Raw genomic sequence first — 17,299 nt, forward strand, 5'->3', positions numbered from 1 at the left:
CCTATCGTCCAGTCTCGGGCAATAACGACGGCTGCTTCCCCGGTGTGTACAGTATTTACCCACTGAATCGCTAAAAAGCAAAGTTCTACTGGCACAGTACGGCGATTTTACCAGTGACACTGAGCAGGCGCCAGAGGCCTGGAGTATAGGACAAGATTATCAAGAAATACGGATAGAGGAAAGACGACAAGAAAACAACGGTGCCTTATCAAAAACTAACTATGCCCACTTCCGGATTCAGTCTAACGTATGGGGCTTTGTATCGAGACAGGGGAAGAGAGCTTGCGTGAAAAGAAAGATTTATGATATAGCCGTATTCTCAAGGGTTGCCTTGGCTCGCCATTCTGGACACATAGACATAGAGACACAATGTAAACGTGTTTACACACACCACAACTACCACCGAAGACCAAGACAAACCATAGATGAGTTCTCCGGTGCCTTGCTCTACTCCATCTTCCTTTCCACCAGTTCGCCAGCCATAAGAGTAACGGTAGCAAGTGCCGTGACTAGTCCCTTGCCCGCCGCTAGCCTTTCCCTCCTGAAGATTAAACAGAAAGGGAAGTAGGAGAAAAAACACAGTGCCGAAGCCATCCAAAGTAGCACGCCGGGCCGAGAGAACCAGTAACGACGAGTGACAGATGGCGAGACGAATCAAACTCCAGCCGGAAAACCATGATGCACAACAGATATGCGGATGTATCAAAAGCCCATTTGGCACCCTCTTCCCAGGATTATGCTGCCACTCCGCTGTGACACACCGAAACTATACCAAGAACAGTAACACACAGACCAGGCGTGATCCGTGGCTAACTGGACCAAGTACAACAGCGGTGCGTTACAAGCGGCACAGCCTAGATTGTGCAAGCCTGTTGGTAATACTAAGAAGCTTGCGCAGGGTGGGCCCGAACCGTTTCGGAATGTTGGTCGTTTAGAGGATCATGCATCCCTTCTTGTGGCGGGCGCCAGGGCCTTTGCGGGAGAGCAGAGCAGCGCGCGTAGCATGCTCGAAGACCTCACGCACACCCTCGTTCGTCTTTGCCGAACACTCAAGGTACTTGTACGCACCAATCTTCTTGCGGATCTCCTCACCCTGTAGACGTGTTGTTAGGACAGGGACGCGAGAAATGAGCGGTGGTCATCCGGGAAGTTGCTTACCTCTTCAATGGAGACGGGCTTCTGGCTCGTCTTGCGGAGCTCTTCCTGAATCTTAGGATCGTGTCGCAGATCCTTCTTGCAGCCGACGAGGATGATGGGCAGGCCCTGGCAGAAGTGAAGAACCTCCGAGATCCACTGTTGATAGGGGTAAGCACGTGTCAGTCAGCTTATCTTGCATACCGGGATTGGCGATGACTACGTACCTTCTCCTGGACGTTGTCAAGAGAATCGGGCGAGTCGACAGCAAAGCAAATCAGGATAACGTGAGAATCGGGGTACGAGAGCGGTCGGAGACGATCGTAGTCTTCCTGGCCAGCCGTATCCCAAAGGGCCAGCTCGACGTGCTTTCCATCAACCTCAACATCGGCGACGTAGTTCTCGAAAACAGTGGGGACGTAGACCTAGAAGAGTCAAAGCTGTCAGCGTGTATTCATCTTCCTCTTGGTATCCATGGCCACGATTGATGCGTGGTGGCAGCAGTGCGTTGGTGATGGCTGTGATGGAGGAGGTGGAATCAGGCTGAAAACGGCGAAAGATGCTAGCGAAATAGTCGATTTGCGAAGCAGGGTCGGCGGCGTAGATGAAGGCATCCGTCGGAGAGATGGGCAATGGAGTTTTTGCTTCTCTTTTCTTACCTCGGGAATGTGCCCTTGGAGAAGACACTGGATGGCGAGACTGGTCAGCGAGGTGATGCAACGGAGCGAAGCGCAAAAGCCCACGGGCGGAACTCACATCAACAAACAGGTTTTACCGCAGGCACCGTCGCCAACGATGACGAGCTTTCGGCGAATCTCAGCCATGGTGTATGTGGGATTGTGTGGGTAGTGGTGATGAGGGTATTCAGAGAGAAGACAAAAGTCGCGATTAGGGGAAGAAACGAAAGCTCAAACAGGCTTTTATTCTTCCGACGGGTTTGGGGGGGTATTTAGAGATATGCAAGAAGTGGGAAAGGAACAAGAGTCACAGATGGCCTAGATGCGGATGATCTGGGTCGTGGGGGATCGCAGAGTTGAATTCTTCTCCTTTTTGATGGAAGAAGAAGAGTTGGATGGTATGTAGTACGTAGTTGGGAATGGGTTGATTGCGAGGGAGGTGGAGGATGGAGTTTAAAGAGGAGGGTGGTGGAAAGCACAGATAGGAAGTAGGTAGGTGTGATCAGGTTCAGGACTGTTTTGTCCCAGTTCCGCTCGAATGTACCCTCTGCTAGGCAGGCAGAACAGCTAAGCTAAGTCACCAGAACAAGGGAACAGAAGAGACAGTGGAAGAGACAGGTAGACAGACAGCCTGCCAGCCTGCCAGCCAGACAGGGTAGCAGCCGTCAACCCAGTAGCGTCAGGTCCTAGCAGCAGTAGTAAGTACATATTACTACTAGGCCCTCTCGCCCTCCCTCTAGGCCCTCTAGGCCCTGTAGTCAATAGTGGCCAAGGCAGGGCAAAGGCAAAACAACTGGAGGCCCTGAAGCAAAGTCCTGCCGTCTCTGCTCTTCTCTTCCATTTCTGCGGTGCATGTATGTACTTTTCTGGCTGGTAGTCCAGGGAAACGAGTGTCCCCATCAACTGATTGACCTTGGAAGCCAAGTATGTAGGTACCGTTCGTACTGTGTTAGCAGAGTGCACAGCCTTAGGAGGTTCCGTTAATTATGGTATTTTGGGCGGGTTCGGGTCTCGGTCTACCACAACTGCGCCCAACACATACCTGCGCGTAGCTACCGGCATCCCGAGACCACAGCACACAGTGTCAGAGGTTGCCACTAGAGGCTCAGTAGAGACAACTGCGATGAAACTGGCGGTCTCTGGCTCTGGCTCTTGTCATGGAAGTCCTTCTGGGTGTCATATCTATGTATCATACAGTAATGGACTTGATGTTCCTTTGATTGGGTGGCCGTTTGGCTCATCGATGAACCACTTGACTTGTCAGAGTCAGCACGCTGCCGCACGCGTACATGAAAGCCCACACTGGGTGGACACTGGAGGCTGGCAGGCAGGGCAACGCGCCCAAAAGAGGTCCTACCCGGACATATCTCACAGCCGACTTACGTATCGTCCTCTGTGGCTTTGTGCTTCTCTTCATTTCTTGGATTGAGAACCCCCATGCCGCCGAGGATCAGCTACGCGTGATACTGCTTTGGTCCATTCGTATCGGCTATCTCATTCTGGAGGCAGCCCAGCTCCCCAGATACACCGCCGGACCTTTGCCGTGCTACATTGCAGGGAGGGAGGGTTACTGTGGCAATTGGATTGCTCCAATCTCCTGCCCAGCCTGCAAGCATTACATAAGCTGCCATTCATTTCCTTCACATGTTGTGAAATCGATGCAGCAGCAGCAGGGAGGGCTTGGCTGTTGATCGTTCGCATCACTATGTTCGCTTCGAAGGTGCAGCAGGCGGCAGGTATATGTTGGTGGAAGGGATCATGACAGTCTCAATACCTACGGCATACTACATAAGCTAGCAGCTCTAACAGGCTCTAACAGGTGCCAAGTTGCAGGACGCATTAGCTTGACATTTGATATCAAGTCTCAACTCTTTCCGGTGTTTGGCGAACAAACAAGCAACTGCTGCAAGATGTTTTGTCTCAGCCTCTCAGTCTCTTAGAGAAGGACTTCAGGTACTGTTCAGGTTGACTAATAAGGTATCAGTATTAGTATTAGGCGGTGGTCCTGCATTGGCAGTATCTTGTTGATCACCTACTTCCTACATCTAAGTTCTTACGGGACTGCCTGACTGCCTGACTGACTGTACGTGCATGCAGTAGTAGTGCAGGTATCGAGTGATAGTAAATAAGCAAGCATCTCATGTACTTCAGACGGTCCCACATGCAGAACGAATAGCTTGTGGAGGCGGAGCCGTGCATGGCAGCCCATCCTTACGTTGATGGTTGATGTTTCTTGTCTCTCTCTATCCCAACCAGCAGGTAGATATGTTTCTGCAGCGCTTACTGTTTATCGACACACGTACATAAAACCGCGGCGTATGCACATCTATACTGACGGCCAGGGAGAGCTGGCATGGCTTACATCGAACCAACGGATCAATCTTGACTAGCTCAAGCCAGACCCAAGGATGTCTCTTGTTTCTCCCGGAGACTACTGACGCAATTTACGTCTCTGAAACACGAGCTGGATATAGCAAACAGGCACGCGCTCTCCAGAAGAAACCATGCCAGAGCCTGATCGTGACTCGTTCTCTCAGAACATGTTGGCATTGGCAGCCTTTTCGCATGCCCGTTATCGCAAGCACCGTATCATAGGAAGCCTGGTTGTGTGATGTGCGCCTTACGTAGCTTGTAGTAGGTAGGTAGACATGCTGCCAGGCACTCAACACCTCCGTCCGTGGTAGACAAGCAAGTATATGCGGTGTGACCATGGCTTTCTTAGGGCCTTGAGTTTTAAGATGACCAATCTACCCCATAGATCTCGTTTAACAGCAACCCTGATAGAGCAAATTGGTCGACGCCCCGAGACATACGACAACGGAGTTCTTTATCAATTCCACCCGGGCTAGAACATTGAGAAATATGATATGCCATGCTGTTTCGATCAATTTAAACTGCCCGGCGACATGCCGCAGTTTACCTAGCCTACTGGAGAAGGCCTCTCACATTGGAAGTTTAGGAGTGCACGCGGATTAAACATGCCCCGGACGGCTTAAAAAGTACTTCGGTACTTACGTAGCAGCTAGCTCCCCTCCATAGGCCCGGCGTTGAAGACCACGAGCTCCGGGAAATTTTGGTCGGCCAGTGTAAGAAGCCGGCTCACGACAAGAGGCAACAGCAATAGCAGTATGCACCATTGACCCCAAGCACCCTGCTTTTCTCGCTGTTAGCATAATCAATTCGATTGGCTGCCGGGCGCCTCTCAAAAAAACACCATGCAGAAAATCCTCAAACGTGTCGCTACCGCCGAGCGCGTGGTAGCGAAGCGCAAAGCTGCCCGAGATCGCCTACACTTTAACAAGGAACGCAAGGAGGAAGCGTCCGGGCTGAGGGACCAGAGCTACGGCGTCAACCGCGACATTAACCGCGCGAAGCAGGCCATCAAGGACGACTGGAATCTCGGCCCCTTGGCCCCCAACTCCCACGTCGGCGAGGCGGCTGCTCAGTACGGTGCCATTTCCGAGCTCCGATATACAAACGCTATCTCCCTGCGAAAGGAGCAGCAGGAGGCCCGTTGCGCATGGCTGGGGGGACCTAAGAACCTGAACATCGTCCCAGGAGACCGTGTAGTGCTACTGCACGGCCCTGACAAGGGCAAAATTGGCCGCATCCAGAGCGTCAAGCACAATGATGCCGCTGTTGTAGTCGAAGGCCTTAACAAGGTATGAACCACCGCTTGACCACGCCATTGCAGCGGGAAAACTAAACTAGAGATGCAACCAGTCAAACATCACAATACCCTCGACGCTCGCGGGCGAGGGTACGCTTCCTGTCATGAACATCGAGCTCCCTATTCCCATCTCCCGCATCCGTCTCGTGCACCCCATCTTCGACCCCAAGACGGGCGTCACTCGCGATATCATTATCAACCAGCTGGTGCACCGCGGCGTCATTGAGGACAAGCTCACTGGCAAGGTCGAATGGACACGCATGGTCCCGGGCCTGAACATCAAGATCCCCTGGCCCAGAAGAAGGAGGAGGAGGAGTTGACGGACCACAAGGTCGACACGCTGCGCATCGACGTCGAGGAGCGCACGTTCGTTCCGACGCTGTTGCGCCCACCCATGCCCGAGACGATCATCGACGAGCTGCGCAACAAGTACAGCAAGTTCCGCACGCGGCACGAGCCCGAGTACATCCAGCGCCTCGAGGCCGAGGAGCAGGCCAAGAAGGACCGCGTCCAGCTCATGAACAGCATGCGCAGCCCGCTGCAGGAGCTGCACCGTGCCGAGCGCGAGCGCAAGAAGAAGAAGGGCAAGCCGCGCCTGACGGTGGAAATGCTCGAGGAGATCGGCAAGGTCATCGCCAGAAGCCGACAAAGGACCCTGAATGCTGCGGGTGTGTCGGACGCGGCTGTTGCTACACCGCCACAGCAGGTCAACTCTCCCTTACCGTCAAGTACGGAGCCAACGGCTCCTCCACCTTCGGCCTAGATGCGTATATCTGCAATCTTGGGAAATGGTGGGCCTTGGAGGGCGTGTGTATGATACCTGTATATAGACATTGGCTGGATGTCTACCTACCAATATATTGTAAAAGAACTCATGTATCAAAAATTCAAACGCCCCCTGGACATTGTTGTTCTCCAGCTCTTTTTGGTCTAGATTTTGCCAACTACGTTGCAAGTGAGTGCGAAGCCAGCTATGCAATAAATGGTAGCCTAAGCGGCTTCCAGCAAAGGGGTTCTGAACGATGATGGTCAGTTTAGCAGACATCCCAAGGCATCTTCGCCAAGCGGGCTGCCTATTGCCGGCCTATACACGGTTACTCGAGGATGATGATAGCATTTGCTGCCGACCACAAATAAGTCAACTTCTTAAGTTGACTTACAATACATACTTACCCAAACCTGGATGTACTTGAAAAACTACATGTATACAGAAACAACCTCAGTGGGCCATATGAAACCCCGTGGATCTTATGCCCCCTTTTCCATCTCAGTGGTGAAAGCTGCAACTCCTCCAGCTTCCTTCGTAGAGGTTGCCACTAAGTTTGAACGTCCACCGAGAAAAGTTGTACGTTTATAAAACACTGTTTATCACAAACCACCTATAGTTGGTGGGTTATCAGTAATATTGACGGATGCCCTGTCACATAAGTCAGCACACCAGCAGTCAGAATTCAGCGATTCCACGTTGGCCCATTACGTGCGACCCTTGAGATGAAGTACGCATCCTTTATTTTGTTTCTCTCTTATCTCGGTCCCTAAATAGTGACTATGACATGAACCTAGCTACCCAAGAGACTCAGCCTCTCCATCCCCGAAACACCAGGCGGCTCCTGCTTCCTCCAACCCTGTTCTATCGAATCGGCCAGGACCGCATCACCACCTCTGGGCGCATAAGCATCCCCATCGACGGCTTGCCCATCTTCGCCGGCAGTCGCCTGTGTCTTGTCCTCGCGCTTCCCCCACACCTCCTCGACGCCGAGCCGGCAGCCCTCGAGCACCTCGCCCATGAGCGCCTCGACGGTGCGGGCGCGCTCGAACATGCCGCGGCGCACGAGCCCAAACACGAGGCGCTCGACTTCGGACTTGGTTGCCTGGACGCGCTCGACGAGCCGCCGGACCGAGTTGACGAGGTACTCCTCCTCGTAGACCGTGCCCTTGCGGCCGCGCGCGCGCTTCTTCTCCTCGCGCTTCCGGTTCTTGGACGTCGTGCGGCTGACGCCCGTCCCCGCCGTGCCCACGCTGCCAGCCTTGCCCGTGTAGCGTGTGAACAGCGAGGCGCCGCCGGCCGAGACGCGCGACGACGCCGCGACGCTGACGTCGTCGGGCAGGTTGATGTTAACCTCGCCCTCGTAGAAGGCGAGCGGATCTTCGGCGGCACGCCGGCGCAGCTCGGCAATTCGAGGTACTTGGGCGCGAAGCTGCGCCTTGCAGTCGGCCAGGAACTCGGTCGACGACGCCAGAGCATCGGCAAGCCCGGTGTCTATCGCTGACTCGAGAAGTTCTGGCCGGCCATGCAGAGCCACCAAGCGTAAGGCATCTGCGAACTGATAGCCCTTACACAAGTATCGAACAGCGGTGTCAAGAGACGAGAGATGATCCAGATATATCATGGCGGCGCCAGTATAGTCCTTTGCTTCCTCAAGAGCGTCTGCAAGGGCTGTTGCCAAGTCGCTGAGCGCATCCTTGGCTAATGGTGGCTCTTGTAACGAAGCAGTGAATAGCGCTTCCCTCCAGCACGAGACACCTGCAGCTCGGTAGCACCTTGTCGCTGATGCGTAGTCATGGAGAGACTCATAAGTGAGGCCAGCCTCGCGATTTTTCGACTTTGACTCCAAGTACTCTCCATATAGGCGCGTGAGTATCTTGAGGTTGTTTTCATCGTAGCGGTATAATCGAAGGGCATCTGCATATAGAATATGCTTGACGGTGTACTCTCGAGCCTCTTGGTGGGCTCCCAAGGTCTGTAGGTGTGTAAGAGCTTTAGCATAACGACCCAAATGATCGTCAATGGAGAAATTTTGGCGCAGATCTGGTAACTTGTGAAGATCTTGTATGAACGGCAGGTATTCTCGAGGATCCCGTTGAGATTGTTGCGCCACCAGGAGTGCAAGATCGAGATTGTACAGACCAAGCGCCTCGTCGAATAGGGTGTTGACATCTGCAAGAAAGCATATGTGCTCAACTGCCCTTTCAGCCAGCTGTTCGTCTTCCTGCATCAACTGGGCAACAACCTGTAGGCCGTCCTCAAAAGCTGGCGGCGATTTGCAAACGTTGGCTGTGATTATATTCTGAAGCGTGTCGTTGCCCACAGTCTTTCGAGACCGTAGACTTGTTAGAACAGCATCACAGACGATGTTGGTCTTCCCAATGATCGTGGCTGTTGCGGGGGTTGCTCCTTGTTCGATTGGCGCGGGCACGACCATGCTCTTGGCTGGTTTGGTGTCGACGTACATGGCCTGTGTAACATCTTCGTCCCGTAGTGATGAGAGGAAGAGATCAACATATGTGACGTCCTTCAACTGATCCAGGAAGACGGATACATTATCCAAAAACTGCTGTGGTCGATGATCGTACAAAATGTTCATGTCGACCCGTTGAGTCCTGCAGTAAGAGAAAGCCCTTGCGTAGTTCATGTCTTCGATCAATTGTCGTATGCCTGCGACGACCATAGCTCTTGGAAATATTGTCTCCAAATTCCCTCTTGGCATCTGGAGGATCAAGCTCATATTGGTCGGCATAGCTGTCACTAGTCTGGCGCCTCGCTCAATACTACGACATCTTTCATCCTTCTCGGGATCATCGGTGGGCACCTCGAGATCCTCAATCTCAGCAAGATGGACAAACTTGAGCAGGTGATTCGTAGTAGTGAAAATCAAATGATCCGGTGTAACCAAGAAGGACGTGCAATTCTTGACCAGAAGACGATATTTACCAGCGGAGCCATTTGCATAGAGATGGCCATTCCTTGTCAGGCCATATATGCACAAGGTGTTGTCCTGGGCAGAACCGGTAACAACACACCAAGGCTGCTGTACAGGTAGACGCAGTGACCGTTCTTCGCCAGTACCACTCTCGGCTGATATCATTGTAACTCTTCCTGAGATGGCTTGTGCAATACACTGGGCATCGAGTGATTGGGATTGACTAGCGAAGCCATACACTTGACCAGCTTTCGCAGTATCGGACCGAAGTAGTTGGCCCGAAGCTGCATCAAATCGCACGGAGTGCCTCTTTGGAGAATTGGTTTGAAGCAAGAGCTGAAGGTTACCGTTATCACAGACTGATACTTGCCGCGGAAGGAGTATGCCGGTCGATGTTGTATCAGATAGCGACAGTGTGTTGACCAATGATGGTATAAGTGACCGTTGCCCCTTAACCTGCCACTTATACAGATCGACGCCACCTTGGTGGAGGACGGCCATATAAGAATTATCAGGAGAAAAGGCAACATCGGCGATGCTAGACTTCAGCTGCAACTCGTACATCGCCATGGGAGGGGGCATATTTGCAGTTCGTAAAGGTGTGAGTTTGAGAGTTTGGCCATCGATAACAGCGACGGCGCCGTGATCGTTGGGGGGTACAAGCGAGCCTCGGGCAATATTGAAGATAAACTCGGCTTGTAACAGCTGCCCAGATTGCTGCGATGGGATAACCAGGGCAAGCCGGAGGGTCTTTTCTGGATGCCAGGTCAAACATGTAGGAAGCTTATCTGACTTGATTTCTTGCTTCAGATACCAGTGGTAATTTCCTGTAGTCCAGAGCTGTATCCTGTCATCGAGTGTGACAGCAAGCACAGTTGAATCACTATTCCACTCGAGACTGATTTGGTCACCGGAGATATCGCGACCTTCAGGCGCTCGCAGAGAGAACTCGCCGTGTCTCAGACCGTTTCTTTCGAAGAATATCACATCAATGCCTTCAGCTTTCCGCTGGATGCTAGCGAGCAAGTTACCAGCCGGGCGCCAGCTTAGAGCGCCCTCCATGCCATCGACAGCCTCACTCACACTATCAAGCACACCCTCACGAGAATAGACCCGAATTACTCTTCGGGTATCTGGCTCGATCGAGTTGATTGCAACATAGGCACCGTCACCTCTCCAGCTGATGGTAGTCTTTGCATTATCCTGGGGGCTCAAAGCACCTTCATCGACCTTTTCAGGGATGGTGGGATCTCGGAGGGCTTTTGCTCCTTTCCCCTGAAACTGTGTTTCCTTCTTGCCCCAGCCGACGGACACTTGCTTCGACAGCTTGAGGTCTTCTAACGTCATGGTGGCATCGGTGATGCCCTCGAAATTGCGGCTCATGAACACGACGGTTCGCGCCTTGGTAGCAATGGCCAATAGTTCTTCGTCGGGCGACCACTTCGCAGCGGTGATGCCCTCATCGATGGAGCCCATAATCTCAATGTGCACGCCATCTTGAGGGCTGTCAGATTCTCTGACGAGGACGATGTCGCCACCCTCGAGCACCAAAATAGTGGTGAGGTTATCACTGAAGTGATGCAAGCTGACAACCTTATCGACAGGCAAGTCAGGGTTCGGGCTTAGCGCCTCCCAAGATGCAATCTCTTGGAAGTTGCTGGGCGAAAGTGGCCAGAAAATCAGCTCACGGTTCGTTTCTTGCTGGCTTGGCAGAAATGCAAGTGAAGGAAGATTTTGGTGACCAAGGCAAAAAAGGGTGTGCAGCTTAACTCACAAATCAGGGTCGCCTTCAGTATTCACATGCTCGGCAAGTCTGAGCAGCCGAAGCTTGCCATCCCTCTCCGAGGGGCCGAAGGTGCATAGTATTTCATCTTTTGCGGGGTCCCAGCACGACGAGGTGATGGACTCGCCCTCGTAGTCGGCCGGAGGCGTCCAGGAAGTGTATAAGATGTTGCGGAGATTACGCATCGTGTGATCTCTTTCGAGCCAGTATCAGAAATTGGGACTGGTCGGGCGCTACATATGTACAGAAGCGCGCTGTACACAGCAGAAGGACAAAAAAAATTCAATATCGGTATGATCTAGTTCGATGTGTGGCATGGTGGGGCGGGGGGAAGCTTTTTGCAGATGGAAATCCGGCTAAGCCCGCCCCAGCCATTTTCCCCAGACTTACGAATGGCTACAAGTAACCCGACTTGTTCTCGACCCTTGTTCATTCCCCATCTTCACTATCGGTTACTACAGTATTGTTCGATGTGGATTCGTCCTTATTCTGCAACCCCAGATTCTCTGTCACACTTGTATCGCCTTCTTGGCTCGGTTCGATCCGTGCAGTACTGCAAACACACGTACCTGCTACTCGATCGAATCCATCCAATTCACTATGGATGTTGCCTATAAACAGCACGCCAACCAGGCGCGCCGGAAGAATCGTTCGTCTACGAACCTGAATCATCTCACATTGGCCCCTCTCACCTCAAAGATGCCCATATTGGACCACGATGCGCTACCTGACGACGTGCCCGAGTTCGTTGCCTCACCACTACACTACAACCCATCCTACCTACAAGGCAAATCCGCCCCAACGACCCCACGATTGCTCGCACGCTCACCCGCAAGGACCGGCTCTCGCAGCCGCCGGTCCTCGCTCCACGCTACTGAGACAGACGCCTTGCCCAAGAGTAAGTCGACGACGCAACTAGTAGCCGGGAGACAGTCTGGAGCTCTCTCGCCTACCGCGAAGCGTCGTAAGGACGAACACGGGCTCAGCACCCACGATCGGAAAGATAGTGACTGGCTGCTCCGTGCGGGAGCTTTGATCAGCACCGAGACTCGGGAGTCGAAGGGCCAAGCCTGGCTCACGGCGCGCATCAGCTCTACAAGTCTTACGGGGCTGCGTGACACCGAAGAGGAAGCCTATAAACGTGAACTATCTCGAGAGAAGGAGCTCGCCAGTAGACGGGGCAGCCGCCGTGGAAGCTTCACTGGTCCCGAGGACGTGTTGTTGTTGACGTCGCCCAATAGCCGCCTGGGCAGCCGTTCACATAGTAGAAGGGGCAGCCGGACCATTTTGCGGACGCCCTTAGAGCGGCAACAGCACGAAGATGGCTACTTTGTTCATCATGAGTTTGCCTCGGCGGAATATGTGCGGGGCCCGGATTTTGTAAGTCTGGACGAGAAGCTCGAAGCCATCGAAGTGGATACCACTCGGGCGGACGAGGCGACTGTACGGAGGTTAGTCAAGCGTGGGAGTGCTGGTATGGGGTCCTGGATGGGCAATCTGATTGGGTTCTCCCTGTTCTCAGTCGAGGAAATCGACGAGGAATCAGACGATGCCGAAGACGACATGTCCGATGCTGAGGAAGACGAAAGCCAATTAGGTCGCAGCCCCAGCGCCGGGCATCTAGAGGATCTCTCTGCCGCCTCGAAACCTCGAATACCCCCGCCAAAGGCGAATGAAGGGGTCACTGGCTGGCAGGATGCTGCATGGCTGTTGAGCGTCGCTTCCAGGGTCTTGCTCTAGAATGTGAGACAAGGCGCGGAAGTCATTGGCTGGATGCGATCAAGACCCGAAGTTCCAGGATGGCAGCAGCCGAACCAGGGTATTTGCTCGCAAAGACTTGCTTAATACTAAAACTAAATTTGTGCGAGTCGTTTATCGAATGTTTTCCCCTTGTTTCCTGCGGGAACGTCAGTTCGTCACGCTTGGAGGAATGACCACATTAAATAGAACAGGACGCGATTGGCCAGGATCCCGACCGCCTGTACAGTTCAGGCAGTTATAATGTTTACCTCCTATATCCGTACTACCTAATGCATAGGATCGAATTAAAGCAATCGTTATAGCTAACGGTATCGCTCTGTATCCCATATGAGCCACGTGATGTTCAGCCTACTAATGGTCAGCGGTCCGATAGGTGACATTCTGAGGGTAATAAAGCTACCTACTGGGGCTATTCAGCCCAGCCAGGGCATGAGACGAGGCTACATTACATGTCTGTTAGTAACCGACCGAGCATTACATGCAAAAAACAAACCAAGATCCACTTGGATGGAAAGCAACTAGGCACTGTAGGTTGATAACTGAAAGTCCGGAGAACGAAGTTCTTTACTTGCTTGCTAACCACACATGCTTGAGAAGAAAAAATAGAACCATTCACATTACAATACGCATGGGTGTCAAAAAGTTCGTGTGCGGGGCATCCATCAGGCCTCACACAGAGGAGCAGAGTCGCCCGCAGCGTTGCTTGCCGGCATGAAGTGACGAAAACAGGTTTTTGGGAGCTGTATTGAATCCACAGATTGGTGCTGCATTAACTAGCCAGCTTTGTTGCGGCTCTCCCACATGTGTCAGGTGTGTACTGTCTACTGACGGTATGCGGTCAGTTGCAATAGTCTCCAGTTTGGGCTGTGATCTGCGGCCCTTCCGTTTACGGGGACCGTCCAGCTGTCCTCCGCCAACACAACACGATGCCTCTCAACCAGTCATGTTCATATGTAGAGCGACATCATCTGTGCTGACAGAATAAGTAGGGGAGCATGATGAGAAGTATGCCAATAGATGAAGGGGCACATGGGTAGTCACGAAACCAAACACCAACATTTTGTCATATTTGGATATAGAGACCTGTTCCTTAGAGGCGGCACGCTGATGGAAACGCGGTATACATGTGTAAACCCATGCGCATTGGTAATCAGCAAGTCAGGTAGCAAGAGGAATGCCAGTGATTGAACACCATGAGTTCCCCGCCTGCCAGTATTAGGTGCAAGGTGTGTGGTCTGTGTAGATATGAGCATGGTAGGTTAGACTGGAACAACGTATTACTTACAGGTTCTAGCCCAGTAGGCTAGCAGCCGACTATATATTTGTTGTATGCATAGAAGGAAACAGCATGACAGTAGAAGTAGTGGAGCCAGCGACAGCGCACTTGGTTGCCGGCTTGCCGGTCAAAATGGGTGCCCCAAACAAGGAACATCTAGATGGAAGACACGGATTACGGTGGTCTCGCCTGTCCATCCATGCCTCCCCTACCAACGGGGGAACTGCTCCTGACTCGTTGCCGGCGCGTTGTCCTGTCCAGAACGAGCGCGACGCTACGCTCTGTAATTAGTCGCCCGCAAGCGAGCGTGGTGTAGTTCATGGCCAGACCCCATCTCTCAGCTCTCACGCAGAAAAAGAAGGCTGATCGCTAGCGAGATATGTAGCTGAGATAGAGTAGATCCTCCAAGCCGGGTGAGAGCTCACACTGTATACTTAGAGATGGTCCTGGACCCCTGAGCTGCTCGGGCTCACTTGGCGGGACGTGCTAGTGGGTAGCGCCTATGACGATTACTCTATCAAGCAGTATGACGTCACGTAAAGCCTGGAACCCCCACTTTGAGATTTGGTGAAGCTTCGGATGCCTGGCGACGGCAAAGTTTCGAGAAACCGTCTGGCGGAAGTTGACTGGCTACAAGAGAGGCGTTTGTTCGCTAGGATCTCGTGGAGAACCATTGCCTGGGTCCACGGTCAAGTGAGGGGGAGGAGGCAGTCTCTAATCCATCACGTCTCAAGGAGCATAAGACTCGAGGCGGCCCACCCGGAAAAGTCGAGGAGCATAGTATGTACCGCTCACGGAACCACGAGGCTTTCGAGTGCCTTTCCGCTTGGTTGATCTAAGACCCTGCGTTGAAACTTTCAACTAACCGCTGCCATAATCTCATGAGTTTCTCCGCGGCCTCTCAAGGTCATATGGTGCGCCCGTGCAAGCCCCGTTGGGCTCCTTTGGGGAGGGTAGTCCATGTTTGCTTCGCGTTGAGGCCGACTTACTATAATCGCACCTAAGGCTAGATCTGATGAGAGCTTTCACGGAAGAATACGATTGAGGTTGTAGAAGCGATCATACTGGAGGACGCGATATGGCGATCTTAGTAAAACGTCAAGGATCGGTACATATGCCTGTGCTGTGCTGGAGAGCTGACCGAACCCATCTGCCCATGGCTGGTGGATGTAATGCATGTCTCCGTGTAGTAGGTTAGTCCAAAGGGGACCAGACAGAAAAGGGTGGAAATGTCGATCACTTGACCTCGTTCGGAGGATTTTATATGATGGTTGGTGCTCGTGTTGAGGGTTCAGGCAGTCAGGATGGCGTCCCGTAAAGCCGCCGTCTCAGGTCGATCGAATCCAATGGTCAAGACGTTAGGGCGTTCTTGGTTCGAATCGCATTGGGAAGATGAGTGAGCGAGCGATATATCCGTCGCTGCAGCCAGTGCCGAAGTGCAGCAGATTGCAACGGCAGGTAGGGTGGGTGTTGATTATGTATGATATTTGAAGGTGGAAGTTTTCGGGAGTCGGGACTCATCAAACATCGTCGTTCCGTCACTTTAGACCGCCTTGCTAGTCTGCTCTCCCCGGCGGATAGCCAAGACAGTTTGTTTCTTTGTCTCTATACTGAGTACATGCCGGGTTCATAACGTGGGTCCCCCCTTAGTAAAGGTTGGTATTTGATTACTGAAGTTTTCTGGTTGGACTCCTCTAGATGAAGTCGTCCCTCTTTAGGAGAGGGCCTCGTCAGTTTGGCTACATAGCTATGTATGTAGTCAGTTGCGACCCCACATCTGCCTGGTATGTACAGAAGAAGTTTTTTGTTCGAGTAGGAGGTAGATATAGCCTACGTTCTCTATATATGTATGTACATATGTATAGTGTAGGATGTAGTTAGATACCGTTCGTGTTGTGCACTACATAAGGGTAGGTAAAAGATGGATTGATTCTTTCGCTAATCACCGGCCAGAAAGAGGGGCAACGACGCTTTTCTTTTTCTTTTCCCCCTCCCCCGTCCAACCTTCCTCCCACTGGAGACATGACCTGCCTATATGTATGTAACCTAAGGTAGCCCCCCGGTACCTCTGCCCATGACTCCAGATAATAGCATACCTTACCGCATCCATCTGCATACTACTACATCATCCTCCGACGTCAAGAATTTCCCAGGGTCCTCCTCGCCCATCCACCCAACGAACAGCAATTCCAGGGTCCTGTCAGTTCCGGCCGGCTTCTGCGCTTAGGGGAAGGGGTCCGGCGTAGCAGCAGCTTGTTGTAGAGAGGTAAGTGGTAGTGTAGTACATACTTTTTTTCTACCTTGCCTCCTATTCCCGTTGCATACCTCCCGCTGTCTGTCATTACATTAGGTGAGTGTACGGTAGGCTAGACAGGTAGGCAGGATCGATGACCTCCTCCCTCAACCTCCCTAGCCTGCCTGAGCCAGATGATTCTATTCTGTCTTTGGTTTATTGATAACTTTCCCTTCTCTTTTCCTCTCCTGCTTCCACCACCTACCCATTTGCACCCTCACCTGCTTGCAGAGCCGGCAGCAACCCAGCCCAGTGCCTCGATACCATACCAACCTTACCTTGGACACCTAGGATCCCCATTTATTGTCCTGTCCCTGGCTGCTTACCTATCCATCCATCCATCCTCGTCCCCCTCCCCTCCCGACTATTTGTAGACGTGATTCATTCTATTTCCTCCTAGTTCCGCTCTAATCAAAATCAAAATCAATTCAAATCGCAGATTAAGGCAAAGCAAGGCGAGCCTATCTATATTGGACTACCTTGGACTGCCTTGGCCTGTCGGGACTTTTCGTACTGTGTTGTGTTCTGGCTGATTGCAACAACAGAGCCAATCCTTGTGCATTTGTGTCGTTTTTTAACATAGGCACACAACACACACACAACACACACGCTACAACACATACACCCGCCCGCAACGCACACGCAATTGGGAGAGCGCAGGACTATTATTTCATTCATTCACTGTCGGCCCCACCGAGCCTTTTGTCTCGTCACCCTATCAAACCGGCCGCCTCGGGGGTGTCCTCTTTTCCACATTCAAGACTAAAGAAAGTACTTGACGCTTATTCCCCCCCCCCCCCCTCCCGTTGGAAATACACACTGGCTTTTCCCTCTAAACCGAAACCATCCTCTCCCGTCGTCGACTCCTCACTACTGTAGGGTTAGCCGCCTCCCCTTACCACTATTGTCGGCTTAGGTCTTGTGATCAAGTGCCCATTTTCTGGACTTGGTTCTGCCCCGCGACAGTTTTCAAAGATCCTGCATACCACTCCAACCTCGCCATA

At 52.4% G+C, this 17,299-nt stretch overlaps 4 protein-coding genes across 4 annotated transcripts; 2 read left to right on the forward strand and 2 right to left on the reverse strand.

The window, feature by feature from the left end:
- Positions 1–931: 931 nt before the first annotated feature.
- On the reverse strand, positions 932–1,958 carry PG994_001984 (cell wall organization and biogenesis; the record flags this gene model as incomplete). The annotated part of the gene is made up of 5 exons (XM_066853393.1): positions 932–1,093; positions 1,159–1,293; positions 1,362–1,559; positions 1,794–1,833; positions 1,891–1,958. The coding sequence occupies 5 exons, from the start codon at positions 1,956–1,958 to the stop codon at positions 932–934; spliced, it is 603 nt and encodes a 200-aa protein (XP_066721534.1).
- Positions 1,959–5,026: 3,068 nt separating this feature from the next.
- PG994_001985 (mitochondrial 54S ribosomal protein uL24m) lies at positions 5,027–6,244 on the forward strand (the record flags this gene model as incomplete). Its single annotated transcript, XM_066853394.1, has 3 exons — positions 5,027–5,473; positions 5,535–5,744; positions 5,780–6,244. The coding sequence occupies 3 exons, from the start codon at positions 5,027–5,029 to the stop codon at positions 6,242–6,244; spliced, it is 1,122 nt and encodes a 373-aa protein (XP_066721535.1).
- A 796-nt stretch (positions 6,245–7,040) lies between these two features.
- On the reverse strand, positions 7,041–11,150 carry PG994_001986 (elongator complex protein; the record flags this gene model as incomplete). The annotated part of the gene is made up of 2 exons (XM_066853395.1): positions 7,041–10,887; positions 10,957–11,150. 2 exons carry the CDS (start codon positions 11,148–11,150, stop codon positions 7,041–7,043), a joined length of 4,041 nt encoding a protein of 1,346 aa, XP_066721536.1.
- A 415-nt stretch (positions 11,151–11,565) lies between these two features.
- Positions 11,566–12,705, forward strand: PG994_001987 (uncharacterized protein; the record flags this gene model as incomplete). The annotated part of the gene is made up of 1 exon (XM_066853396.1): positions 11,566–12,705. The coding sequence occupies one exon, from the start codon at positions 11,566–11,568 to the stop codon at positions 12,703–12,705; it is 1,140 nt and encodes a 379-aa protein (XP_066721537.1).
- Positions 12,706–17,299: the final 4,594 nt, after the last annotated feature.

This window comes from Apiospora phragmitis (assembly GCF_038363925.1).
Source record: "Apiospora phragmitis strain CBS 135458 chromosome Unknown utg000002l:1.0-5516284.0:1.0-5523493.0, whole genome shotgun sequence".
NCBI classification, from domain to species: Eukaryota; Fungi; Ascomycota; class Sordariomycetes; order Amphisphaeriales; family Apiosporaceae; genus Apiospora; species Apiospora phragmitis.